The sequence below is a fragment of the Doryrhamphus excisus genome, chromosome 10 (assembly GCF_030265055.1).
Source record: "Doryrhamphus excisus isolate RoL2022-K1 chromosome 10, RoL_Dexc_1.0, whole genome shotgun sequence".
NCBI lineage: Eukaryota > Metazoa > Chordata > Actinopteri > Syngnathiformes > Syngnathidae > Doryrhamphus > Doryrhamphus excisus.
Genome location: NC_080475.1, coordinates 6,892,240 through 6,920,235, shown reverse-complemented (window position 1 = coordinate 6,920,235; position 27,996 = coordinate 6,892,240). Strand labels below are relative to the sequence as shown.

Genomic DNA, 27,996 nt, shown 5'->3' with positions numbered 1-27,996 from the left:
CGTTTCAGGACTTACAAATCTGGAGGAATTGTCATTCTTGACAGTTTTTGCGTTGCCGAAGGCCTCCAGTATGGGGTTGGCTTGCAGGAGCTGTCTCTCCAGCTCTCCCTAGACACACACACACACACACACACACACACACACACACACACACACACACACACAAGATAGATTAGCTTCACACAAAACAACAATGGCGCCGTGAAGGACATGAAATAAGTGCTCATTCTTTCTAGTCAGCAGGGATGGCAACAGCGGATCTAAAGATTTTAAAATAACCACAAGTCACTTTTTAACGGCCCCGACATGAAAAGATTGCCCAAAATAGCAGCTGCAACACACAAACACCATTGAAGGCCTCCCCCCCCCCTCCCCGAAGACAATGGTTCTCAACACGCATGAGAACAATGGGGCTGCTTGCTGCGGCTTTTAACTCCGTGTTGGCTCCGTCTAGCCTTGCCGTCCGTCATTGACGGCGAGTGATGGTGCAGAAGGCAATCAGCAGCAGCGCATCACTTCGTCCTTTCATCAAGCGGCCAAATGCACGTGCCCCCCCCCCTTAGCCATTCTTAGCACGCACACTGAGGATCTCACCTTTGCCGAGGAGCCAATTTCTATTTCACGTAAGACGTTGTTAATAATTCAGGTGTGTCTATGAAGGTATTGATGCAAATTAGGATTGTACCGCCTTGGCAGAGGTGTGTGCCACCCCCCCCCCCCCCCCCCCCCGCCCACACTCGGTCTTTTATACAAGCGCATAGCATACGGTAACAGCAGATAGCAGCATGGTAGCTCTAATGCCACAGTGTCCAAACCTATACCAGCAAGGCCCGGTGAAAAACATTTTCTCATTTAGATGCTTTGGTTTTTGGTTTCAACTGCACTTTTTCTTATGGAAGCCCGTTTCCGCCACTGAAAAAACTATTATACCAATTGGCAAAGCGATATGAGATAAAAAGTTGAAATTCTGTGATAAAAAGTCTAAATAATGAGATAAAAAGTCGAAATTGAGATAAAAAGTGAAATTTCAAGATAAAAAGTTGAAATTTCGAGAGTCGAATTCATGAGAAAAGTCATAATGAGATAAAAGTTCAAAATTCTGTGATAGAAAGTCGAAATTATGAGATAAGTCGAAATTGACATAGAAAGTCACATGAGATAAAATGTCACAATTCTGAGATAAAAAGTCGAAATTATGAGATCAAAAAGTCGAAATTAACATAGAAAGTCATAATAATGAGATAAAAGTTCAAAATTCTGAGATAGAAAGTCGAAATTATGAGATAAGTCGAAATTGACATAGAAAGTCATATGAGATAAAATGTCACAATTCTGACATAAAAAGTCAAAATTCTGAGATAGAAAGTCGAAATTATGAGATAAGTCGAAATTGACATAGAAAGTCATATGAGATACGATGTCACAATTCTGAGATAAAAGGTCGAAATTATGAGATCAAAAAGTCGAAATGAACATAGAAAGTCATAATAATGAGATAAAAAGTCAAAATTCTGAGATAGAAAGTCGAAATTATGAGATAAGTCGAAATTGACATAGAAAGTCACATGAGATAAAATGTCACAACTCTGAGATAAAAAGTCAAAATTCTGAGATAGAAAGTCGAAATTATGAGATAAGTCGAAATTGACATAGAAAGTCATATGAGATAAAATGTCACAATTCTGAGATAAAATGTCGAAATTATGAGATCAAAAAGTCGAAATTAACATAGAAAGTCACATGAGATAAAATGTCACAACTCTGAGATAAAAAGTCGAAATTATGAGATCAAAAAGTCGAAATGAACATAGAAAGTCATAATAATAAGATAAAAAGTCAAAATTCTGAGATAGAAAGTCAAAATTATGAAATAAAAAGTGGAAATAAGGAGAAAAGAAAGTCGATAATAAAAGGGATGTGGCAGTTCACAACTGTCTAGCCATTTTGCCAAGTGACCAAGACGACTGTGGAAAATTTCCACTTTCTATATCGTAATTTCGACTTTCTAGCTCATAATTTCGATGTACCATTGGGATCCCTTTTTTCAGTGGTGGAAAAGGGCTTCCATATTTTCTTGTTGTTTTAACTTTGAAATATTTGATTATTTGGACTTTATTCTGTTCATATCAGACCTTTTTCCCAAGCTAATTTCCAGATTTGCCACTTCCTTTGTTTGACGGGCCCCGCTGTGGCCACCCCTGGACTGGCGTTTCTCCAGAAATGAGCTCATTCGTTGTCAGAATGGAAGTGGTCAAGTGGTCAACCGTGTACGGCTTCATTTGATTGATTAGACGTGTGGACCAGATTTATTGGGGGTATAGATGTGGACACCCCTCCCTGTGATAATGGACCCCAGACACTCCAGTAACGAACCCCACCGACGTTTAGGAATACTCACATATTGCAAAGTCTGCGGTGCGGAAAGAGTGTGGTGATGAGGGGATGACGGGCAGGCGGACGTGTGGATGGAGGATGGATGGATGGAGGATGGAGAAACAACGAGACAAAAACAACAAAGGACAACAAAAAATGAGAAGCAAGACACGGCTGTTAATGTTAATGAGCAAACACGTCAGGGAGGTTCAACGACGCTCAGTCACGTTAGCCAGGGGGCAGGGTGGAATTCCCAAGGGAGGGCAGGACAGCTGGGAAAGGGGGCCACTCACCCTGTTCACCACAGTGGAGCCGCGGGTTAGAGACCGACACCCGTCCATCTGAAGACGCGTGGACGTAGAGGAGGATGGAGGGAAGGAAGGAAGGAGTGGACAGTAGGAAGGAAGATTCAGAGGAGGAAGTGAACCACAACGCTAAACAGATGAAGTCAAGTCCCATACAGTAGAACCTCCTTAAGAAATGTAGGTTCTGGCAATGTTTCCTTAAGAAATGTAGGTTCTGGCAATGTTTCCTTCAGAAATGTAGGTTTGTGTAGGTCTGCTTCAACTTACGGGCAGGGTTTCTTTACTCCGAGCCAGGGTTCCGCCCTTGTGAGAGGACGCCACGTGAGCCAAATACTGAATGACTTTCTTCGTGTTTTCCGTTTTCCCCGCCCCGGATTCACCCCTGAGGAGACAAGTCCATCATTAAGCTCAGTCGAGCAAAGCTTCATCTTTAAACACATCATGGCCCCCCCTCAGTGGGGGGGGGGGCACAGTGAGGGCTGCTAAAGGAGTACATCTATGTAACGTTCCCTGAAGGCAACACAAAGACTACTCACGTGCAGAGGATTGACTGATCTTCTCTGTCTGTATGATGAAAAAAACACAAAAAACAAAACAAGGTGTTAAAAGGAGCAGTCGATGACATCACACCCGTTAGTCACATGGTGCAGCCCACGCAGAAAACGCTCACGAAACTTCCTGTGATTTTATGTGACAGCGTTTCAATGTTTGACGAGAGCAGGACCGGCTGGCTCAGCATGGAGGCGTGATGCGGGGCGATGCGATGGGCTTCACACCTCAGGTTTGATAGGACAGACAGCGCCAGACACTTTAGGCCCCACCCCCCACACTGACGCCATGGCTCGCAGGGGGGGTCACCAGTTTCTTGTTTTTCACCTTGTGATCAAAATGCTGCTTCTTCAAACCTTCCTTGGCCCCATTTGGGTTATTAGGGTGGGAGACTGTTGACTTCATGAAGCTGGTCATGTCAAAACAAGAAGGTGGTGTTTCGCTGTCACATCAAGAATCAGGTCTTCAATGAAGGTCAAAGTACCTTAACCGTTCATTCCTCATTTATCTGCCGTGAGAGGTCATGTGATCTCCATGCAGTGAGAGAGGTCATGTGGTCTTCATGCACTGAGAGGGGTCATGTATTGTGAGAGGTCATGTGGTCTCCATGCAGCGTGAGGTCATGTGATCTTCATGCAGTGAGAGGTCATGTGGTCTCCATGCAGTGAGGTCATGTGGTCTCCATGCAGTGTGAGGGGTCATGTAGTGTGAGAGGTCATGTGGTCTCCATGCAGTGTGAGAGGTCATGTGGTCTCCATGCAGCGTGAGGTCATGTGGTCTCCATGCAGCGAAAGGTCATGTGGTCTCCATGCAGCGAGAGGTCATGTGGTCTCCATGCAGTGTGAGAGGTCATGTGGTCTCATGCAGTGTGAGAGGTCATGTGGTCTCATGCAGTGTGAGAGGTCATGTGGTCTCCATGTAGTGTGAGAGGTCATGTGGTCTCCATGCACAGTGAGAGGTCATGTGGTCTCCATGCAGTGTAAGAGGCCATGTGGTCTCCATGCAGTGTGAGAGGTCATGTGGTCTCCATGCAGTGTGAGAGGTCATGTGGTCTCCATGCAGTGTGAGAGGTCATGTGGTCTCATGCAGTGTGAGAGGTCATGTGGTCTCATGCAGTGTGAGAGGTCATGTGGTCTCCATGTAGTGTGAGAGGTCATGTGGTCTCCATGCAGCGTGAGAGGTCATGTGGTCTCCATGCAGCGTGAGAGGTCATGTGGTCTCCATGCAGCGTGAGAGGTCATGTGGTCTCCATGCACAGTGAGAGGTCATGTGGTCTCCATGCAGTGTGAGAGGTCATGTGGTCTCCATGCAGTGTGAGAGGTCATGTGGTCTCCATGCACTGTGAGAAGTCATGTGGTCTCCATGTAGTGTGAGGTCATGTGGTCTCCATGCACTGTGAGAGGTCATGTGGTCTCCATGCAGTGAAAGACGTCATGTGGTCTCCATGCAGTGTGAGGGGTCATGTAGTGTCAGATGTCATGTGGTCTCCATGCAGTGAGAGGTCATGTGGTCTCCATGCAGTGTGAGAGGTCATGTGGTCTCCATGCAGTGTGAGGGGTCACGTAGTGTCAAAGGTCATGTGGTCTCCATGCAGTGTGAGAGGTCATGTGGTCTGCATGCAGTGTGAGAGGTCATGTGGTCTGCATGCAGTGTTAGAGGTCATGTGGTCTGCATGCAGTGTGAGAGGTCATGTGGTCTGCATGCAGGGTAAGAGGTCATGTGGTCTCCATGCACTGTGAGAGGTCATGTGGTCTCCATGCAGTGTGAGAGGTCATGTGGTCTCCATGCAGTGTGAGAGGTCATGTGGTCTCCATGCAGTGTGAGAGGTCATGTGGTCTCCATGCAGCGTGAGGGGTCATGTCGTGTGAGAGGTCATGTGGTCTCCATGCAGTCTGAGAGGTTATGCAGTTTTTGCCCTTGTCTGCCAGTGTGCATATATAGTGACCCGGGTCAGGTCCAGCGTTCTGCCCCCGCCTGCCTAATGAGAACCACAAAGAGGTTGTGGGTTCGTCTCTCCCCTGGCAGTCCTTGGCCGGATATTTTTTTTTTTTTAGCCGGGTTACCTGCAAACGCTTCTTACAACATTTGAACGTGGAAGAATCCATACTGGTCTTACTGGTTCCTGTCGCCACAGCAACGTGCCTCCAGCCAACCCCGAGGGTGGTGGCTAGCACACAGAGCCAGCATCTGATCTGCCCCGTCCTGTTGTCTCAGGCAGTGAGACACCCAGGGGGACACGTGTTGCTCAATCAGCCTCGAGCCACTATTTAGTTCTCCTAGGTCTCTGAAGGCCAGGATGGCCGCCATGAGGAGGGATGCCGGTACGACACCAGGGAAGAATAGAGTCCATAGTATACTCAGGCAGGGGATGCCACGCCTTGACGCTGGCTGCAATCTCCCCTGACTGGTATTGACTGCGGATAGCAGCCGTGCCGTGCCACGCCTCGGAATAGCGCTGGTGTTGTGGCACCGTGAGCAAAGATCACCGACGAGGTTCCACATTCCTGATAGCAGATACTCTCAGGAAGGAATCAGAGGTCAGGAGATATCAGCGCTAAGTACCTTGAAGCATGCTCCGATAGGCCGCCTCCGATATGGCGTAGATATGCGGCGGCATCTCGTGGCGCTTTTTGCCTCGATACATCTCCACGATGGACTCCGTGTAGATGGGCAGGTTCTTGTAAGGGTTCACCACCACGCAGAACAGACCCGAATATGTCTGCAAAGGACATGGACATGTTGGCACGGATGACAAGAACGCTGCTAACGCCGCTGGAAACAACACGACCGTGCTCAAGCTGTCCTATCTAGTCTTTCAGCATGAACTAATGCTCCAAAGACTATTTAGCATGGGAGCTAAAGCTGTCCTATCTAGTCTTTGAGCATGAACTGATTCCAAAGACTAGATAGCATGGGAGCTAAAGCTGTCCTATCTAGTCTTTGAGCATGAACTGATTCCGAAGACTAGATAGCATGAAAGCTAAAGCTGTCCTATCTAGTCTTTGAGCATGAACTGATTCCAAAGTTAGATAGGACAGCTTTAGCTCCCATGCTATCTAGTCTTTGAGCATGAACTGATGCTCCAAAGACTAAATAGCATGGGAGCTAAAGCTGTCCTATCTAGTCTTTGAGCATGAACTGATGCTCCAAAGACTAAATAGCATGGGAGCTAAAGCTGTCCTATCTAGTCTTTTGAGTATGAACTGATGCTCCAAAGACTAGATAGCACAGGAGCTAAAGCTGTCCTATCTAGTCTTTGCGCATGAACTGATTCCAAAGACTAGATAGCATGGGAGCTAAAGCTGTCCTATCTAGTCTTTGAGCATGAACTGATTCCAAAGTTAGATAGCATGGGAGCTAAAGCTGTCCTATCTAGTCTTTGAGCATGAACTGATTCCACAGACTATATAGCATGGGAACTAAAGCTCTCCTATCTAGTCTTTGAGCATGAACTGATTCCGAAGACTAGATAGGACAACTTTAGCTCCTATGCTATCAAGTCTTTGAGCATGAACTGAGGCTCCAAAGACTAGGTAGCATGGGAGCTACAGCCGTCCTATCTAGTCTTTGGAGCATCAGCTCATGCTCAAAGACTAAACAGGACAGCTATAGCTCCCATGCTACCTAGTCTTTGGGGCATCGGTTGAAATTGATCCAAGCAACAGCTGTCCTATCTGGTCTTTGAGCATGAACTGATGAAGCCCAATATGAGCTAAAGCTTTTCTATCTAGTCTGAGCATGAACTGGTGATGAAGCCTGCCCAGTTGATGCTCAAAGACTAGATAGGACATCTGATAGGTGCTAGAGCTTTTCTATCTAGTCTTTTAGCATGAACCGTGCAGGCTCCTATGTAGTTCATGCTTGATGAAGTCTGATGGGAGCTACAGCTTTTCATGCTCAAAGGCTTCATCAAGCCTACTCCGTTCATGCTCAGAGACTAGATAGGACAGCTCTAGCTCTGAGCTGTATATGCTAAAGCTCCTATCGAGCTAGCTAGCTGCTATGTGCTTTTTGAAAGTAGACTAGCGCGCGTGTCCGCCGCGCTTAGGAATCTGGCACCCGCACGCACCCTTTCATTAAAGCACCCTGTCCGTCATTTGACTTGTGAATTGATTGGCATCTCTTATGCTGACAGCTCCAGCAGGACGACCCGTCGGGTCATCATTCATCTCATTCATGACGAACAAGCGGCTCAAACCGACAGACAGACCCTTCCTCGTTATTTCACGTACTGGACTCTACCCCCCCCCCCCCCCCCAACAACCTCATATTACCGACACTGAAGATGCCTGAGAGATCACGGTGTGTACTTGCACTACTCCAAGAGATCACGGTGTGTACTTGCACTACTCCAAGAGATCACGGTGTGTACTTGCACTGCTCCAAGAGATCACGGTGTGCACTTGCACTACTCCAAGAGATCACGGTGTGCACTTGCACTACTCCAAGAGATCACGGTGTGTACTTGCACTACTCCAAGAGATCACGGTGTGTACTTCCACTACTCCAAGAGATCACGGTGTGTACTTGCACTACTCCAAGAGATCACGGTGTGTACTTGCACTACTCCAAGAGATCACGGTGTGTACTTGCACTACTCCAAGAGATCACGGTGTGTACTTCCACTACTCCAAGAGATCACAGTGTGTACTTCCACTACTCCAAGAGATCACGGTGTGTACTTGCACTACTCCAAGAGATCACGGTGTGTACTTGCACTACTCCAAGAGATCACGGTGTGTACTTCCACTACTCCAAGTGTATGCATGGTATGTGCACAAATATTTCTTACGTGACGCTCCCAGGACACTCCTGATCAACATTTTAACACCAGATGAAAAATGGAAGGAATTTACGATTTGCACAGCTGGACCTTGAGGAGGTTCTCAGTAGGGGTGATATCTGATCCAAAATTCATATCAGCAAAAATCTAAACGGAGACGAGGACCACAACAGCATCGCGTGCTAGCTAGCTAGCGTTACAACAGCATGGTTGCCGTGACGTTCCCTTACGTAGATCAAGCCGGAGTAGTATCTCTCTCGGAGGTTGTGGAGCACCGAGGCTTCGTTGAGGCAGGTGAGGTCGGCCATGTCCTCCACTTTGCTGAAGCGCGGCGGGTTCATCCGCTGGATCTCCTCCCGGGACAGCGTCTGCAGCTTCTGGGTGTCCGTCAGCTCCACCTCCACCTCGTCGCCGCGCTCCTCCTTGATGCTGGCCGACTGTTGGCAGAGGAACACGGTTGGCACGGCGCTGGCTTGGGGGTGGGGGGGGGGTTGGGGTCACACGCCGTAATTGTGGTTGCCATGGTGATGTGGGAGGGGCAGCCGCATCGTGCTAACTTTGCGAATCCCCACATATTCTGTGATCGAGCGCGAACGGGTAGCAGCCAATCGATTGGCGTTTTTTTCTACCAACAGCTCGCTGTGATGTCACAGAGAGCCCTGCTTATGTGGCCGTGCACGGGTACAGGGAGATGAGTGGGACCAATTACAGTGGAGTGGGCGTGCCCGGAGGCGGGCCGTGGGTGGAGTAAATTAGCCTTTCGGAAGTCCAAGGAAACACAGCCGGAATAGGTGCAGGTTGCGGCAGATCTAGAAAGGAATAGGTGCAGGTTGCGGCGGATCTAGAAAGGAATAGGTGCAGGTTGCGGCGGATCTAGAGAGGAATAGGTGCAGGTTGCGGCGGATCTAGAGAGGAATAGGTGCAGGTTGCGGCAGATCTAGTGAGGAATAGGTGCAGGTTGCGGCAGATCTAGAGAGGAATAGGTGCAGGTTGCGGCGGATCTAGAAAGGAATAGGTGCAGGTTGCGGCGGATCTAGAGAGGAATAGGTGCAGGTAGTTGCAGATCTAGAAAGGAATAGGTGCAGGTTGCGGCGGATCTAGAGAGGAATAGGTGCAGGTTGCGGCGGATCTAGAAAGGAATAGGTGCAGGTTGCGGCGGATCTAGAGAGGAATAGGTGCAGGTTGCGGCAGATCTAGAAAGGAATAGGTGCAGGTAGTTGCAGATCTAGAAAGGAATAGGTGCAGGTAGTTGCAGATCTAGAGAGGAATAGGTGCAGGTTGCGGCAGATCTAGAAAGGAATAGGTGCAGGTAGTTGCAGATCTAGAAAGCATTGTGTGGGTTCTGGCGTGTCGCGGCCCCGTAGGAGTCCACCAGTCAATACAAAGGACCCTTTAGAAGGACTACGCCAGGCTGTAGTACCACACGTACCACAAAGCCGGTCTTGTCACGCCGCGTCGTTGCGAATATGAATATCGTATTTGGGGAAAAATGTGCGGCAGCCCAGCAGCGCCATTCTCGTCGTGACTGCAACATGAAGTCAGAGCGCCGGGAATGTAAAGGGAGCCTATTGTTCTATTCATCGACTTCTCCAAGAAACCAGTTGGGCAGAAAGAGGCCGAGTGAGAGTGAGAGGCCGTAGATTCCATGCGGTCTTCCCAGACTGACGTAGGCCGCCAGGAGCGTCAGCACCGTGACAGGAAGTGGCATGGGAACAAACGGCTGGACGTTGAAAGGCTGGTGATGTCCATGAGTCCTGCCGACGTACGATAAAAAGGACAACACGGACGCACGCACACCCTTTGGTGCGACACGCCCTACCCTGCAGGTGCCTGCTGGGGGGGGGTGGGGGGGGGGGTAATCATTTACCAGCGTTTTAAACAGCAGGAATGTGACGTGTGGATGCGGGCGCTTGTGGCAGACACGCTAAATAAAAGCACATTCCCACGGTCGCCCACTCACCTCGAAGCCGTGCTTCTCCGACGGCACCCACACCAGCCGCTTGGCCGCCCAGTCCGCCTGGCTGGCGGCGGAGAACATTTGGGTGCTGGAGGTGGGGGAGCTCAGTGCCACCCCCGATGAGAGTAAGCGGGCGACATCATTGATGCCGGCCGCTTTTGGCCTGGACATGATGGTGCTGGCGCTGGGGGGGGGGAGAGAGAGAGAGAGAGAGAGAGAGAGAGCATGATCAGATGAAGACTAGGAAAAGTCAGACCATTTCACGCAGGGTTTCCCACTCTTCTGCTGCAAAAATTAATTGATTCATCAATTTTCCACAAGACCAAAACATGAGATTTTTCATTCAGGAAATGTAAAAATGAACGTTACGATAAACAAAAACAAAGTGGATAATGGATAAAGTACCAAGTGCATGCGTGTCACTCTGCTTTGGCTTCATAGAACAACGACACGAACGGGGTGAGCCCAGTCCTTGTCTGGGTGGATGGAGGCTGACACGCTCGCGGTCGCAGTGCTAGCTAACGTAGCAGCAATGAAATGAGTAGACTGCATATAACGACGCTTGACAGTCACCGGTCGTTTTGTCCCTGCGGGGGAGGGGGGGAGGCGGGGCCGCGAGCGTACACCCACAGGCGTGCACACAGTGGGGATGCAATGCTAGGTCATGTCGTGGAAACTCTTCACACAGACAACTAAAAACTAGAACGACAGGGATGATGGAAGAATTCCTGGACAGACACACACACGTAGTACACACGTAGTACACACGTAGTACACACACGTACACACACAGTACACACAGTACACACACAGAGCAGTGGTTGCACGCAAGAAGCATCCAGGCCACATCCAATGTGAGAGCAGACCAGTGATGGCCTAAATGCAAGGCAGAACCAATCAAGGAGAAAAACGGGGATGGAAGCAAAGGGTGGAGGGTGGGGGGCAGGAATGCACATCAATCATCTGAGTCCACTGACATGACAGCCAGGGAGGGGGGGGGGGGGGGTGGACGGGGGATACTGAGGACATGAGCGTTTTCCCGTATAACAGAGCGAGGAGAGCCCTGCCGCTGATCAAGTCAATAAAAATGGACGACGTCTTCGCTCCCAGCAGGCTCACGCTGCAGCAGCAAAAAGTGTTCCGGACGGTTCCTCCGTGAGAGATGAGGTGACAAAGCGCAAAGCCACGACGGAGAAAGAAGCGGAGAGGTTTGACTGCAGTCTAGATGGGTTCTGACAAGGCCGTGGTCCCAAGGAGCAGCGGCTCTGTGAGGAGTCTTAGCAACGCAGTGACTGGAAAACCCTGGAATGGGGTCACCAGGATTGATCGGCTTTCACATGTTCCTATGACCACCTATGACCACCCAATGACCACCCAATGACCACCCAATGACCACCTATGACCATCTAATGACCACCTATGACCATCTAATGACCACCTATGACCACCCAATGACCACCTATGACCACCAATGACCACCAATGACCATCTAATGACCACCTATGACCACCTATGACCACCTATGACCATCTATGACCATCTATGACCATCTAATGACCACCTATGACCACCCAATGACCACCTATGACCATCTAATGACCACCTATGACCACCCAATGACCACCTATGACCACCCAATGACCACCCAATGACCACCCAATGACCATCTAATGACCATCTAATGACCACCTATGACCATCTAATGACCACCACCAATGACCAGCAACGACCTGTTAAAACATAACTGCGATGAATTGAGATCTATCAGTGTGGAAGTGGTTATAAAGCCATTTCTAAAGCTTCGGGACTCCAGCCAAACACAGTGAGAGCCATTATCCACAAATGGCCAAAACATGGGGCACAGTCAATCACACAGGAAGGAGGAAGTGTAGCGTGCAGAAGGTACCGTATTGGTGGGGGCGCGCACACACACACATGCACACATACACGTGCACACACCCGGTTCAGTCCCAAATGTGAAAACTGTCAATAGTTCACGGTATTCAGTTGTTCAAAGTGAAAGTTTTTTCACCAAAAACTGATTTTCTCCCTGTTTTAGTCAGGAACTGATATTTTCCTGAAACCTACTGATTAAGGATAGGATGAAAAAAGTTGGAAATTTTTTTTTGGAATGACTTCGTTGGAATTATTTCACCCAAAACTGCATTGAATTTGATGCCTGTTTTAGAGTAATACTACTAAATGTGACATTGTTTAATAATAATAATAATAATAATAATAATAATAAAATAAGAATTTAAATATCAGCTTTGATGAGATGAACGGATCGCGGAGACATGCACCAGTCACACGGCGAGGGAAGGCTGACCGTGTCATAACAACACGGGGGCCTGGGCTGGCGGCGAATAAAGCGACTGCGACAATAAAAGTGACTTTGTGAATTTCATATGATGTCACATGACATGACACGACACGACATCACGGACATTGCTGGCGTGTTTTGTCCACAGACGCACCGGCAAGTCATTTCACGGATTCCTTCCCGAACAGAATGTCTACGGTTGCGTGGCGATTAGAAATGCAGAATACGGAGCCGCCCTGCTCTGGGTGTCACAACTATTGGGCGTCACACCGCCAGGTATGTCATCGGGCCTGATTCCTGCGATGCACGCACGTCTTCCTAGCGTGATCGCGCCAAGAGTCCAACCCTGCGCCGCCATGCTTGTTAAAATACGCCAGACTGGGTGTGGAGTAGCGCTGACTGTCGTTAAGAGTCCCTGCCACCCGTCTAGTCGGCATAGAAAACATGCGGCTGACAATGGAAGTCAGCTTTTCCTGTGAAAACAACGCTGCACCTTTAAATCTATTCTTCGCGTGTCACCGCCTGGACTCCACGGTTATAAATGACATCTAACGAGAGTCGCTGCGGGAAAGAAAGTTTCTATTTTAGACGATATTCCTCTAACATTTAGTCACTAGTTCCTACCAGGACGTCCAAACAAATCATTCATTCATTTTCTACCGCTTTTCCTCACGAGGGTCGCGGGGGTGCTGGAGCCTATCCCAGCTGTCTTCGGGCGTAAGGCGGGGTACACCCTGGACTGGTCGCCAGCCAATCCCAGGGCACATGTAGACAAACAACCATTCACACTCACATTCATACCTATGGACAATTTGGAGTCCTGTTCCTAGCATGTTTTTGGAATGTGGAATGTTGGAGGAAACCGGAGTACCCGGAGAAAACCCACGCATGCACGGGGAGAACATGCAAACTCCACACAGAGATTGAACCCTGGTCTCCAAGCTGTGAGGTCTGCGCGCTAACCCCTAGACCACCGTGCCGCCCCCAACCTAATCATTTAAATGCAATTCATCTCTTCCAGAAAGACAAAAATGTGACTTATAATTAGTCAATTAGAGTTTGACATGCAGGAACCAATCAGAACGCTTGTAAATAGTACATGTACCCGATGCTAACAGGAAGTCGGCGGTGCTTATCGCTGCCACGTCGTGTCTTTAGGAACCTGAAATGTTCTTTCTCCCTTTCATTCGTCTTTTACAAATCGTTTTATACACGTAAAACTACAAACATATTAGAGAGTCAACCAAAGATGACATCATCCACCTGCGACAGCGTTGCGGTTCCTGGTTGCCATTTTGTGTAGCTAGCTAACTAGCAGGAACGCCATTGTCTGGACTTGTGTAGCATAAAAAGACCGCGCTGTATGCTAACCAGAAAGAAAAGATTTTGGACGTTAGCCGAAAAGTATGCTAACCAGGGCGGACGCTAACCGAGGTTCCTCTGTATTTTGAAGTGGATTTCCTTTCGTAGTTTCACCGAAAGTTAAACGAACAGAAAATGGAGCCTGGTAATGAATGACGATGTCGGAACCCAAGTCCTGTTCCTGGTTCTGGTCTACCCTTAAAAAGTCCCAGAACCCCCCCACGTCTTTGTTGACTGTATACCTCGTTCATACACGTGTAGTCCAGTTCAGCAGGTTACCACGTGACTAAGTAGTACGGTTAATAAAGGAAGGTTTTATGACTTATTGATGGACTACCGCACAAAAGAAAAAGGACTGAAAGGACGTTGAAGCTTTGCCTCCATTTCTTCTTGAAGACACGTCTCCTTCATGGCCATGGAGGCCAAGGACCGCTCAGCTCTGCATGAACAACACGAGGATGCCATGACGGAAGCGTGTACGGTTATTTGCATAAAAGTTGCCTTTTGTCCTGCCCAGCGTGGGAGACTCATTTGTCCACAATTCCGTCTTGTTAGTCCTGTTCCTACACACACAGGAGCAAGCCTCCATAGCGACATCCTGATAGTTGCAGCCCCAGACAATACGCTAACTGAGGTCATCCTCTACAGGATGGGGGGGGGGGGGTTCCTGTGTCTCCACTTTTCTATGTATTTCTTCATCTGCGTGCAACGGGAGGGGCGTGGGACCTTTCTCCTGAAGGTGCGTGATGAGACATTTGACCAGCAGGCCGTAATGAAGCCATAATGATGACAGCAACCTGCAGCGAGGGGGTGGGTGGGGGGCATTGCAGCTGCGGTGAGACCCCGGAAAGGGGAGCCACACCTTCAACTAGCCAAAAGCCAATGTATCACACAGTCCTTCAATCGGTGTGTTCGATGCCGACATGACTGCCACAAGAGCTAATAATGGCAGAGTCCCTCGCTATGCGCCCGGCGTGGTGGCCAATGAGGGTTCCCTTTGTCGGAATCAAAGACAACTCGAGGCACGTCTTTCAACAAAGGTAAAGCCCGTGAACGCCTCACCGCCAGCAACGACTCAACCGGCGTTAGCCGGCTACACAGAAACGAGACGTTCAAGGGTATCGATCACACCGGCTCCTTTTAAGTTGGATTAGGCGAATAAAGCCCTTACCTTGAGTCCAAGTGGTTAAAGGTGCGAGGAGGAGCGTCTTGAAGCCGTTTCTTGGGTGTTTTGCACAGTGATAGGTGTGTTGCCTACCGCATAGGCGTCTTTTATCATCGCAACGTTCAAGCCCAGCCAGTGGAGCCGCTCACACATACGCACACACACACACACACCCGTCCTGCTGGTGAGGAGAATAAAGTAGACACAGAAGCGGCGTGAGGGCAAAAAGGCTTCACCGCTTCCGGTTCGGACGCCAATCAGAAGCGAAGAAAAGGAGGAACGCGCCAATGAAAACCTACTACGGAGCCGTAAGAACCCACCCTGTGGACTTCGGCGAGAGCTTCTTCCGCCCCTTAACAGGCACGACACGGAAGCGGTGACGAATGGCGTCTTTGGAAGCTCAAAGCCGTGACGTCCTGAGCCAATGATGACAGGGGCGAGGCGGGACATAAGATGATGGACGCGGGCGTAAGCCAACCGGAGCGACGCAGCAGGTGCCTGTGCGTCAGCCTCGCGCAGGAGTACGGAGATTTGCGCGCCCTTTGTTTGTATACGACGCGGCTGCGGACTAGCGTAGATAGACGCTGATCTGGGATCGGATTTTTACACGCGCTCGTGGAAGCTTGGCACGCTTGCATATTGAAAAGATCTGACTGCGGATCAGAGAGTCCCGCCCAATGCTGATTTGAACCTTAGCATTCAAGCCTCCAAAGTCCTGACGTTTATGATGATGATTTGTTGACTATTTATGAAATAGGAATGTCATTTTTGGCCCGTATCGTCACTGAAAACACACCAACTAAGTTACAGCTTTCCATTTATAAATATTATATATATTTATATATATTTGGTGACTCGTTATGACTTCTATATTGTATTACCTTAGTTTGCTAGGTGTGTCAGTTTGGTAATGGCAACTAGAAAATAATAAAGTGAGTAATTACAGACGACTAGGGAACAGGAGTTATACTGCAATACTGCCAAACACTGTACTGTGAGGAATGAATAAATACAGAATATACGTAATAACTTGTTAAATCATCATAAATACACCTGCAGACGCCGCAACAATCCACCTGTCCATCTACCGAGCCAGCTTGAAAAAAAGGCTTCTCCTCTCACTCGGTGTGGAAGTGGTAAGTTTTGGCCTTCTTTGTCCTTCTTCCCCACGCCGTTTGAACCACCGTCTTAAAGGAAAAATGCATTAGTATGGCGATGATGTGCAAGTTAAAAACTGAGGGATAACACTTAATAAAACTAAAATGAAGCAAAATGACTCTTGTATTGTTTTTCAGCTCATTTATAACATTTTGAAACATCTTGAAAATGTTTCATTTCAGCCAAGAATACGTAACATGTGCTTAGATATGAATTTTTTGACTAATAATAACCACAAAAGTGCAATGTTTTTTTTTATTAATTATTTTGTGACAAACCGCGACAGAGCGAGGGACCACTCCAATGACTTTTTGAAAGTCATTTGCCCAAGCCTGGTCAAATATAACAATATATTTAAATATTTAAAAATATTTGTTTTATTTTTTAGAATTGCTGAGGGCCAATAAGAAACAAGCTGCAGACCAAAAACGGCCCCCGGGCCATCCTTTGGATAGCCCTCACAAAACATGCACCGGCTAAAATGAAGTCACATTGAAAGTCAAGTGTTTTTGAAGTACATTCTCAACTCCAATGTTGAAAAACTTGTGTACCTCCATACTTTGGTGACATGGCCACACGACGACACAGCATAGTTTCTCTAGTCTAGGGCAGGAAGACCATCTCATGGAGGAGCCATGAAGGAATGGATTGGTGAGGACAGAATGAAGACCTTAGCGTTATTTACGTACATTATTGGAACAATAACAATACACGGCAGACATTCATCACAGGGACAAGGTAAACACCGCTGCTGGTTTGGAGCTCTTCTCTACCACGGAGGACCAGGGACACTGGAAACTAAACCATCTGATGCCCACAAGAAAGCCACACTTCTTACACAAAAACTTAGAAGAAAGGAAGTGGCAATGTTACGAAAATAAAGTCATACATTTACAAGAATTAAGTTGTAAATTTATGAGAATTTCTGCAAAAAAAGTTGTAAATTTAAAAGAAAAAAATGTAAAAGTCTTAAAATTACAAGGGAAAAAATTGTAATATTGCGAGAATAAAGTTATAAATATAAGAAAAAAAGTTGGTATATTCGGACAAAATGCCTTAAATGTACAAGAAGAAATGTTGTAATATTGCGAGAATAAGTGTGTACATTTAGGAAAATAAAGTCGTACGTTTCCCTGCAAAAAAAATAAAGTAATTAATTTACAAGAATAAAAAAGTCGCAATAATATAAAATAGAGCATAGCTATTTTTTTTTAATTAAGGAAACTTTCCTCCCGCTTCAGGCCAGCTTTTATTTATAACGTGGCAGCAAACAGGTTAGCATGGCTAGCCCTTCCTGACCCAAGGCCAAAGGTCGCATAAGCCCCCCCCTTTCCATAGCTGTCTTAGGCAGTGCCTGGAACGTAACTTTTTTAAAAATTACTGACTGTTCTTCTTCCTTGTAATTTTATCCTGCAAATATCAGATGATTATTTCTGTCCACGTGGCCCCCGTACTCCGTGGTAGTACTCCGTGGTAGTACTCCGTGGTAGTACTCCGTGGTAGTACTCCGTGTAATCGCTGCCTTGCCACATAAACACTAGCCTAACAATGACAATCACCCTTCTAAAAATATACTTACCATATGAAAATACTCTGATAAATCAGCATAGTAATACTGCGATACATTCCTGAGGTGTACTTATGAGGGTACACGACCTTTCACTGCATACAAAAGTCATTGAAATCATTGAGGTCCTGCACCGAGGACGTGCAATTGCGAGCACCGGCCACCAGGTGGCGGTGTTGCTCGTCCGATCCGAGTAGCGTGAGGCCAGATGGGGCGTGCTGCCGGATGGGGCGTGCTTCCGGATGGGGCGTGCTGCGGTGGTGATGGGCCAGATTGGGACTTAGCAGACGAGTCTCCAGTGACTGTGAAAGATTGCCAGGACCAATCAGACAACGAGGTCAGTGTCGAGAGTCATCCCAGACCCGCCCGACTCCTTCTACTGGCCCGGCCCAGACCTCCTCAGTTGGTGTGGAGATGCTGCATCAGTCTGCTGCCCGGCATGGCGGGGCACTCGGGGTCTTGGGGGGGTTCCTCCCCAGGAGAGAGCAGCTCCAGAGCCACTTCGTTCTCGTAGCAAAATGATGAGCGAGAGCTTTGGATGAACCTGAGCTCTGCAAGCTCCTTGGCGCTACACAAGGGCGTGTTTGGGATCTCGTATGTTCGGTGGAAGAACGAGTAGTCTACCTGGACGAGGCAAAGAACCAGCTTAGACTGGTACTGGTACGGGAGTACAGTACTTCACAGTAGCGAGTACGGTCATCCCTCGTTTAGCTCGCTTCTTTGGACGAGTCAATTCTGGCTGAGCAGGATTCCTTGTTTGGAAATGAAATGTACGGCTAACTCTTTGGCATATTATTAGAGCCCTCTCGACAAAAAACAACACCCCTATAGTCACTTTTACATCCATACAATACAGTCCAATACACTTGCAGAAAAAAATCATAATTTATGAGCATAAAAGACAAAGAATGTAGCATATTATGAAAATATAGTTGTAAATTTCAGAAAAAATAAATCTAAATATTTCTAAATAAAGTCGGAAATTTATAAAAAATAAAGTAGTAAAATAAAGAGAAAAAAGTCCTAAAATTACAAGACTAAAGCCTGAAATTTAAGCAAAAAAATTCATAATATTATGAGAATTATGAAAAAAGTCATCAATTTACAAGAAAAAAAAATAAAAATAAAATAAAAAATAAAAGTAAGATTAGCGCCACCTGGTGGCCAGTGTACAATACTACACATCATCACTGCATCTTTGTATTTGTCTAACCATTGAGACATTACCTTAACACTGCATGAACTTCCCCTCCCGCTTGTGTGGAAGTGGTAATTTAGTGGCTTCTTAATTTTAGAAGAAAATTAGCTTGCTAGCTAACACCAAGTGTCAAGGTGACTATAGGGGTGTTATTTCATGACTACAGGACTCTAATAGTGTGACAAACCATATTCAGAAAGTCACAAGGAGGTTCACCAATGAAGCGTGATAAACGAGGGACGGCGGTCCCTCGGGGAGACGCGGAGCAGCCGGCGGGCGAGAGGCTCACCTCGTAGCAGTCCTTCTTCTCGAAGAGCACGGGTTCAAAGCGGCGTCCCCACTGGATTTCAGACGCCAGGTAGGAGCTGCGGCATTGCGTGGTCATGGCGGTGGCCTCCACCATGCCCTCCAGGATGACCACCACCTCCAGCTCCGAGTCGCTCTCCAGGCTCTGGCGGTCCATCTGGAAGAAAGGCGACTCGTCGTTGATCTCGTGGACGATGGTGACCGGCGACACCAAGAAGATGCGGTCGGTGCCGGTGTCGAAGCCAACGTTGATGTCCAGGTTGTCCAAGGGAAGGAACTCCCCCTCTGCCGTCACCCTCGACTGCGGGGGAGGAGAAGTTGGCATCAAAACATGGAAGTAAACATGGAAGTAAACATGGAAGTAAACATGGAAGTAAACATGGAAGTAAACATGGACGTAAACATGGACGTAAACATGGACGTAAACATGGAAGTGCCACGATGAACATGGACAGTTACAATAATATGAGTGTTATTAGCCAATTATTCCACTTACTATTCCACTTCAGTTAGCATCAAAAATGCTAACTGAAGTAAAACACGAATATAAGTTATTCCCAATACATATTCCAAGACGATAAGGATATGGAGTATTCAAACCGGCCACCAGGTCTCAGCAATGTCACTGGAATGTTGGCTGAGATACACAAGCACCAGATCAACAGGCCACAAGCTAACACGCAATGTCACTTCCTGTTAGCTCCCCGAGCGCCAGAACACATTTACAGCAACACACCAGCACTTGTGTCTTATCTTCTCTCCTTATGTCTACTCTGTTGGCCACACGATGGCTGAGTAGTTAGCATGTTAGCATGTTAGCCACACAATTGGCCGGTCTGGAGGACCTGGCGATGATGCAACTCCCCACTCATGGATAGCACTCGGCTCCACTACCACACGGGGATGAGTCTGACTTATATCTTAAATGTCTTGGTGACTATAGGGGTGTTATATCATGTCCGGAGGGCTCTACTAATGTAAAAACGTGCCATGGCGTGCATTCGTTTTGATAACTCTGTATCGTCACTCAGGCTGCGGGGATGCCGGAGCCCCCTCCATTTGGGGGGGGGGGGGGGGGGGGGGCACCAGGTCTCACAATATTTCAAAGTGTACTTCTCTGATCCTCCCAAACGATAATTCCATGAGCACAGATCCAATGTTCTCGCCCGCGCATACGCTTGGCGTCGGCGTCATGCAATCCCCACGCCACGAGAAACCTGGTGCCAAGAGGTCAGACGGGCAGTTTGAAGGTCAGCACAAACGCTGTTAGAGTTGACACAAAGGGAAATGAGATGGCGGAGGACAATGGGCAAGGAAGAGTGGGCACGATAATCCCTGCTAAATCTTCCTAACCCTCGCTGACGGAATCAAACACGCTTTCATTAACCGCAGAGAGGAGAACACGGGCCAGATGGGCTTAGCGCTCGGAGCGCTCGGCTTCTCTCTCTGCTGAAAGATTTTATTCCTGACTCGACACCAAATGCTCCTTTTCTTACACTTTCACCTTATCTTTGTTCCACGACATTGGGTACGCTCATTAACATATTACCAATGGGGTGCAAGACATCGTGGGACCCCAAAAAAACCCTCTCCATTGGAGCAGGATTACCTGGACTGGACTCCTGCCTGTGACCTTAACGGGCTGACGTAGATTCCCGAGCTCACTCGTAAACAAACATTCACTTCCGTGTGCCAAATGTACCAAAAACCGTATCAAACACGGCACACAGCGGCACACTGGCAGCTCGGAACGTGTGCCTGAATACAGTGCATCTTTCTGGGCCACAGCAGGTGAGTCCTCCCCCTCTATACTCTGGTTCTCCTCACCTCCATAGCAGCATGACTGCTCAGAGCGTCTACCCGAATACAGTGCACCTTTCTGGGCCACAGCAGGTGGCTCCTCCCCCTCTATACTCTGGTTCTCTTCACCTCCATAGCAGAGCATGACTGCTCAGAGCGTGTGCCCGAATACAGTGCACCTTTCTGGGCCACAGCAGGTGGCTTCTCCCCCTCTATTCTCTGGTTCTCCTCACCTCCATAGCAGCATGACTGCTCAGAGCGTGTGCCCGAATACAGTGCACCTTTCTGGGCCAAAGCAGGTGGCTCCGCCCCCTCTATACTCTCCAGGTAGTTTTGATGAGGTAGTCGTAACGTTAAGTTTTTTCAATTTTTGCATTTTTTTTAACTTTTGTCATTAAATAATATTTTCAATTTTATTGCAAATGTTGACCTGAAATTGGAGAAGAAGGTCAACGTTAAGCTAGGTTTGGGAGCGGGGGTGTGCAAGCGTATTTTTGTTCCGGAAGAACCCCCCCCCCCCAGGAAAGCTTGTGATCGACTGCGCCGGCGTTCTCCGCCTCCTCCGACTCACCTTCAAGAGCTGCGCTCGGACGTGCGCCTCCACCAGGTGACTCTTGCGCAGGTTCCCGACTCTCCACATCATGCACAGTTTCCCGTCCCTGAGGGCCACCACGGCCGTTTCAGAGAACACCAGAGTTTCGTTGCGCTTCTTGGGCTTGGCGATCTTTGCCATGACCGCCCCGATGATGAAGGCGTCGATAATGCAGCCCACGATGCACTGCAAAACGACCGCCACCACCGCCAGGGGACACTGCTCGGTCACGCTTCGGAATCCGTAACCGATGGACGTCTGCGTCTCCAAAGAGAAGAGAAAGGCCGCCATGAAGCTGTTGACTTGGAGAAAGCACGGCTCCCCGGCCGCCGCCGCCGCCGTCTCCCCGTCGCTCTCGCCCCCAGGCCCGGCCGAGGTGGCGGCGGAGATGGGGACGAGGCGGACAGAGAGGTCCCCGTGCGCGGAGGCAATGAGCCAGAAGGCAAATCCGAAGAGCAGCCAGGAGAGAAGGAAGGAGAGCGTGAAGATGACCAGCATCCAGCGCCAGCGGATGTCCACGCAGGTGGTGAAGAGGTCGCTGAGGTACCGCTGGCCCCTCTCGCTCATGTTGACAAAGGTAACGTTGCAGCGTCCGTCCTTGCCCACAAAGCGTTTCCGGGGCCGGTGGCCAGCTCGCTTGGCGCGCCAGCGGCTGGCGGTGGAGGGGGAAGCCAGGGAGTCCCGGTCCGAGAGGGACCGGTCGTCCCCTCTTCCTCCCGCACCGCTTCCTCTTGCCCTCCTGAGGTCCGAGCTCTCCCCGCCTTCTCCTCCAGCTGACTCCCTCTGCCTCCGTGCATCGCTCCTGCTGTGAAGAGGCGGGGCTTTGCCGTTGGCGGCGTGCGTCGGGGAGGGGCCGGTCGGGGTTCCGGACCCGGTCGGGCTCCCTCCGGCCTGGGCTAGTTCCGCTGCACTCTGCGCCAGCCTCATGACCTCCTCCTCCTCCACTGGCCCATCCACCACAGCACTGAAGCGCCGCTTCACGCGGGCGGCCCCCATCCTTCCCAGTTCGGTCTCGGAGTCCCGTGCAGTCGGATCAGCGGAGTCTTTCGGCAAAATAACAATCCATGCTCTTCAAAGCGGAATTCCTTTCAACGCCATCGCTCCGTTTCCTGCGTGCGGCCTTCTCCGCCTGTACGATCCTTTCAGGGGGGGTTCAGTCACGGTTTTTAACCACGGTTGGGAGGACTGCAGGGGCAGGGTGGGTGGCCAGGCGTGGCATGGCATGCGGGACTGAGCTCACTTCAAAGAAGGAAGAGGAGGCCGAGTTCAGGCGCCGTCTGAAACATGGAGGAACATCTCTGGCAGCGACGTCGGGAGTGAACGCAAACGGGGGGGTCGGGGGGGGGGGGGGCGGCGGGTATGACCAAGTACTAGCTGGGCATGCAGGTGAAGAGAAATCAAACATGCCGTTTCTTACGATGCAGCTCCCAGTTTCAGCGCCGCTCGGTACTGGCGTGAGGAAAGAAGACCACGGCGTGAGAAGAGAAAAACTCCTTCCTTGTTGTGGGTTCAAGCATCACCGGAGGATCCAACAGCGTCCTCATCTTCTTCCTTCATGTCACAGCTTTAACAATATGACATACCGCCATGTGACGCACGGCCATGGTCGCTATCGTGGCTAAAAATGGCCGCCGGCACCGTCGCCCCGCTGCTGAGATACGGCGTACGTCTGATCACAGAGCAAAGGAAGCAAACGACACGGCCATTACTGCCGTCACTCCTGGCACGCATCGGCAGAAGGCAAGTACACAGGTCACCTCAGGGGGTCCGCTCAGGGGGTCCGCTCAGGGGGTCACCTCAGGGGGTCACCTCAGGGGTTCCGCTGTGGCTCACTGGGGGGGTCGCAAGAGGCCACCTGAGGGTTTCCGGGGGGAGAACATTGGAATAAAAACATGATCCAGAAGCAAGCAGGAATGAAGAAATACATGAACTTACCTTGCACGGCCATTTTCCACGTGATGGTTTGAACCCCCAAACTACCAATGACGTTGGAGCACCAAGAGGACACGCCCCCTGGTTCCCGCGTGGACCTGCAACCAATGAAAATAAGGAACAAGCGGCCAGTGAAATACGGGTTCATCTTGGCCAAGGTCACCTTCAGACACATGATGGCGCTGGGAAGCACTGGGTCGGAGGTTGATGGTTTGATGTCACTTTAGCCGATGAAGCTCAGCGCCATTCCTGGACGGGCCTACGCAGGACGACGACACAAACACACGTTAGAAATCGACTACGGCACTTGGAGTCATGACTTTATGAGGCAAGCAGGTTAGTGGACGCCTCGGTTAGGGGACGCTTCGGTTAGGGGACGCTTCGGTTAGAGGATGCCTGAGTTAGCGGACGCCTCGGTTAGGGGACACTTCGGTTAGAGGATGCCTGAGTTAGCGGACGCCTCGGTTAGGGGATGCTTCAGTTAGAGGACGCCTCGGTTAGCGGACGCCTCGGTTAGCGGACGCCTCGGTTAGGGGACGCTTCGACACCTCGGTTAGCGGACGCCTCGGTTAGCGGACGCCTCGGTTAGCGGACGCCTCGGTTAGCGGACGCCTCGGTCAGCGGACGCCTCGGTCAGCGGACGCCTCAGTCAGGGGAAGCCTCAGTCAGGGGAAGCCTCGGTTAGCGGACGCCTCGGTTAGCAGACGCCTCGGTTAGCGGACGCCTCGGTTAGCGGACGCCTCGGTTAGCGGACGCCTCGGTTAGCGGACGCCTCGGTTAGGGGACGCCTCGGTTAGGGGACGCTTTGGTTAGCGGACGCCTCGGTTAGGGGACGCCCCGGTTAGCGGACGCCTCGGTTAGCGGACGCCTCGGTTAGCGGACGCCTCGGTCAGGGTAAGCCTCGGTTAGCGGACGCCTCGGTTAGCGGACGCCTCGGTTAGCGGACACCTCGGTTAGCGGACGCCTCGGTTAGCGGACACCTTGGTTAGGGGACGCCTTGGTTAGCGGACGCCTTGGTTTTGGTGAACAAAAAAAATCACAATTCTGCCTCTTAACTGCAAAATGTCCTTGTTAGCATGCTACTAGCTTGCTAAAAAGAAAACAAACAAGCACGTCCAGCCTGTTAGTCAGCCTTGTGATATAAAGTAGATGAAAAAGCACATCAATGTTTGATGATCTCTTCTTTGTCCATGAATGATATTTTCCAAATGTGACAGCAGCCAATGTATTGTATAAAAAACCAGGCCTGGGCAACCAGTGTTCCCAGTGAGTATTACCAGTACACATTGTGTAAATGTTGTGAGTCGGTGTTCTAGTACGGGTGTCAAGCAGAGCGTCCTGACCTTGATGGCCGAGCATCCGATCTGGACACTTGGCTCAAGAAGCCCTCAGGTCAGCTATCTGCATCATCGCTGGTGTCACCGCACGGCTGACGACAGCTAGCTAGAGGAGGTGTGTGTGTGTGTGTGTGTGTGTTGGTGGGGGCGACGTAAAGGTCCATGCGTTGCCTCATCTTATCAAGGTGGAGTGGCAAACACCTCCAACCATCTGTGGTGTACGGAGGTCCATCCAGAGGTCACCAACAGCCGTTTCACTCCCGGGTGACGAAGGCCTACGTGGCCTGCAAGGCAGCTCCATGGACTACATACTGTACTGTACTGTACTGTACTGTACTGTACTGTACGTAATGTGCTGGCGATAAAGATCTAATCCCATTCTCTCCAGCAGGATTTTATTTGCTGCATCATTTGTCAAAGTTTCATAGTAAAACTATAAAAACACGTTTTGGGTCAATCCAATCCGACAAAAGCGGAGGTTTTTACTGTATTCCGGAAATGTTCTCACCAATCCGCAGTTTGAGGCTTTTAGTGGGCATGTGCTCATCAATACACAACCACGCCAACACGCACGCATCGATACTCGCTATTGATCCATGTTGCTAAGCAGGACGTGACAGAGACGAGCTCTCACTCTGGACCTTTAGCGCTCGCAATACACGCTTATGAGTAGAGATGGAAAGATGCAAAAGGCTGTAGTAGGGAAGGAAGGAAGGAAGGAAGGAAGGAAGGAAGGAAGGAGGTGTGAAAGCAAAGAAATCCACTTACTCCCTTGTCATGGACTGCTTCGGTTGGGCCTGCCTGGTCCCATCAAGCCCTGTGCTCTTTCGTTGCCCAGCCACATTTGCTTTTGGAGGTTAGCTTGCATTGGGGAAACACAATCACACACACACATGCACACACACACACATGCACACACGCACGCACACATGCACACGCACGCACGCACACACACGGCCGTATTAAAGGGCCTGATAAGGAGATATGCGTGCGCTCATGTTGGCGCCCAGCCTGATTCCATCTAATTGAAAGTTGACTGCTTCGTTCCCCTTGGTCATGCAAAGATGGAGGTCACGGTGGCCGGCCGATCGGGGGGGGGGGCTAAGAACTTTGATAATTAAGAATTGATAATTAAAAGGGACACTTTGCAACATGTGTACTGTAGATGTGCAAACATAGAGTCCTCGGGGTGGGGTCATCTCAGCCCGAAAAACAATAGGATTAACTTCCACTTGGGGACGAATAAAGTACCCGCCTACCCACCTACCCACTTACCCTACCCACCCACCTACCCACTTACCCTACCCACCTACCTACCCACCTACCCTACCCACCTACCTAACCACCTACCCTACCCACCTAACCTACCCACTTCACTCGTTCTCATCACCTATTTGCCAAATATTTCTACTTTCTTCTTAAATTATGACTTCATTCCCACAATATTTACACAAAATTACTATTAGTCCTAACATTATTTTGTTTTTATTATTGTTCTAATAAATATTATAATATTTATTATATAATATAATATAATATTATAATAGTATTTTTAGATTATTATGTTTGAAAAAACATTTTCATTAATAGATTTGAAATAAAAACTTTTTTCTCTAAATATTGTGAATGAATTCTTGTACAATTCCAGCTGCTTTTCCCCATTTCTGATGTTTATCTTCTTAAATTATGACTTCATTCCCACATTATTTACACAAAATTACTATTAGTCCTAACATTACTTCTAATATTATAATATTTATTATATGTATAATATAATAGTATATTATAATAGTATTTTTATATTATGTTTAAAAAACATTTTCATTAATAGATTTTAAATTACAAAAAAAATCTCTAAATATTTTGAATTAATTCTTGTAGTCATTTCTGATGGTTTTTTTTATTTTCCTTCTCAAATTTTCTTCTAGTTTCAACTTTATTCATTATTCATAACATAACAAAAATTCCAAATGTATTTGTTGATTTGGTTGATGACATAATATTACAACTTAAAAAAACATAATTTTAACTTTGTTATGTTATTGTTATGTTTGTTTTGTGAAATGATATTTCCAGAAGGTGCCAGGTGCCAGAGGCCCCCCCCCGACCTGGCATGTCAATCATGGGACCCGACGGTGTGACGCTAGAGTACCCGAAGGCCCACCAGAAGCATCCTACGTTTCCTACGTTTCCCATCAGGCTTTTAAAGGAGGAAGTCAGCGTCTACTCACCAGAGGCGTCCTTCCACGGCGTCTTCTCGCGGCAACCTCGCCAAAGTGAGGCCAGCGGAATGAGGGAGGGGGAGGGGGGGGGATTTGGAAGAGTGCGCGAGCTCGCTCCAGCTGCTCATCAAGCGTTCCCGTGCCATCGCCGGCGCGCTCCCGCCCGGCTCTGCCCCCAATCACGTCAACGCGCCGCCGCCTGTGACCTTGTCACTCAATCCTCACGCATGAGATCTGTGATCCCCCGTGCACAGGACTATTAAGCATGTGCTCATCATCATCATCATCATCATCATCATGGTCTCATTCTGGTCTTTGTCCCAATCACCCGTCCCTCAAACATGATGCAGGGGTGAGGGGTTGGGTCATCATCCGGTAGGGATGGTGTTCCTGCGTGTTTAGGTACTGATCCAATACCAAGTAAGGACCACTAGTGCCGATACCGAGGCCTGCCCCCATTATCAATAAATCAACTAATCACATGATCAATAAAAACATACAAATGGAAATATTAACATGTTTTACCTCCTATCTCTCTCTGCCAACACCTGGGCGTGTTGGTTCTATAGCTGAACGACCAGAGGGAGTCAACCCTCCTGTCGGCGGGTTCCAGTCAGTATCTTTGCCCCAGTGGGGAGAGGCGGCAGAGGCGGGGGCGTGGCATTTGCCCGAGGACCCGGTTTTGGGGCCCCTGACCTGAGAGACCCGGGGCCCCAAGTCATACATGTACTGCACAGAAACGACAACAATGGGCATTTATGATGCAATTATGAAATAACGATACAGCAAACCCCGTAGGGGGGCCCCCCAGCTGGGTCCTATCTGCCTTCAGCACTGTCTATGTCAATCAGTCTATCAGTTTATTGGACACGGGGGCCCAGGAATTTCTTGCTTTGAGCCCCCAAGGACCCCCACCCCACCCCACCCCACCTCTCATTGGCGTTATGTGGGAGTCGTGTGCGACACAACCAGATATTTTTGTGGGGCCTGTTTTTTTTTATCAAATAGCATCTGATGCTAATTTCATTATTTAAACGTTTGTGCCAAAGACAATAACGTCTAATAAA

The 27,996-nt window shown here is 48.9% G+C and overlaps 2 protein-coding genes across 7 annotated transcripts in view; both read right to left on the bottom strand.

Annotated features, from left to right (window-relative positions):
* myh14 (myosin, heavy chain 14, non-muscle) overlaps positions 1-15,168 on the bottom strand; it is a 38,229-nt gene extending 23,061 nt beyond the window's left edge. For 2 of the 5 annotated variants that reach the window (XM_058085337.1, XM_058085338.1), the window contains exons 1-8: positions 14,824-15,168; positions 9,971-10,151; positions 8,241-8,447; positions 5,790-5,946; positions 3,215-3,242; positions 2,946-3,060; positions 2,667-2,714; positions 16-108 (exon numbers count right to left, since the gene is read on the bottom strand). In XM_058085337.1, coding sequence (XP_057941320.1) covers positions 16-108; positions 2,667-2,714; positions 2,946-3,060; positions 3,215-3,242; positions 5,790-5,946; positions 8,241-8,447; positions 9,971-10,138 — 816 coding nt within the window. In that variant the 5' untranslated portion in view covers positions 10,139-10,151; positions 14,824-15,168. The remainder of the gene's footprint in view (positions 1-15; positions 109-2,666; positions 2,715-2,945; positions 3,061-3,214; positions 3,243-5,789; positions 5,947-8,240; positions 8,448-9,970; positions 10,152-14,823) is intronic. The other 3 variants (XM_058085340.1, XM_058085339.1, XM_058085341.1) reach the window with 3 other exon arrangements.
* Positions 15,169-15,491: 323 nt separating this feature from the next.
* Positions 15,492-27,792, bottom strand: kcnj14 (potassium inwardly rectifying channel subfamily J member 14). Of its 2 annotated transcripts, XM_058085344.1 has the most exons (7): positions 26,939-27,792; positions 25,476-25,568; positions 23,534-23,629; positions 23,374-23,468; positions 21,418-23,293; positions 19,030-19,347; positions 15,492-18,166 (listed from the first exon to the last, which is right to left on the bottom strand). In XM_058085344.1, exons 5-7 carry the CDS (start codon positions 22,432-22,434, stop codon positions 17,942-17,944), a joined length of 1,560 nt encoding a protein of 519 aa, XP_057941327.1. In that variant the 5' UTR covers positions 22,435-23,293; positions 23,374-23,468; positions 23,534-23,629; positions 25,476-25,568; positions 26,939-27,792; the 3' UTR covers positions 15,492-17,941. The 2 variants fall into 2 exon arrangements, with proteins under 2 accessions (XP_057941327.1, XP_057941328.1); XM_058085345.1 differs by lacking the exon at positions 26,939-27,792 and having other exon boundaries at positions 25,476-25,926.
* Between the last annotated feature and the right edge of the window lie 204 nt (positions 27,793-27,996).

What these genes read in the sequence shown, in the direction of transcription:
- kcnj14 (XM_058085344.1), bottom strand. Translation starts at nt 22,434, where the DNA reads ATGGGGGCCGCCCGCGTGAAGCGGCGCTTCAGTGCTGTGGTGGATGGG. An exon ending in TCCGAGCGCAGCTCTTGAAG is followed by an intron (nt 19,348 to 21,417) that starts GTGAGTCGGAGG and finishes CCTCCCCCGCAG; the next exon opens with TCGAGGGTGACGGCAGAGGG. An exon ending in AGAAGAAGGACTGCTACGAG is followed by an intron (nt 18,167 to 19,029) that starts GTGAGCCTCTCG and finishes TGCCTCGTCCAG; the next exon opens with GTAGACTACTCGTTCTTCCA.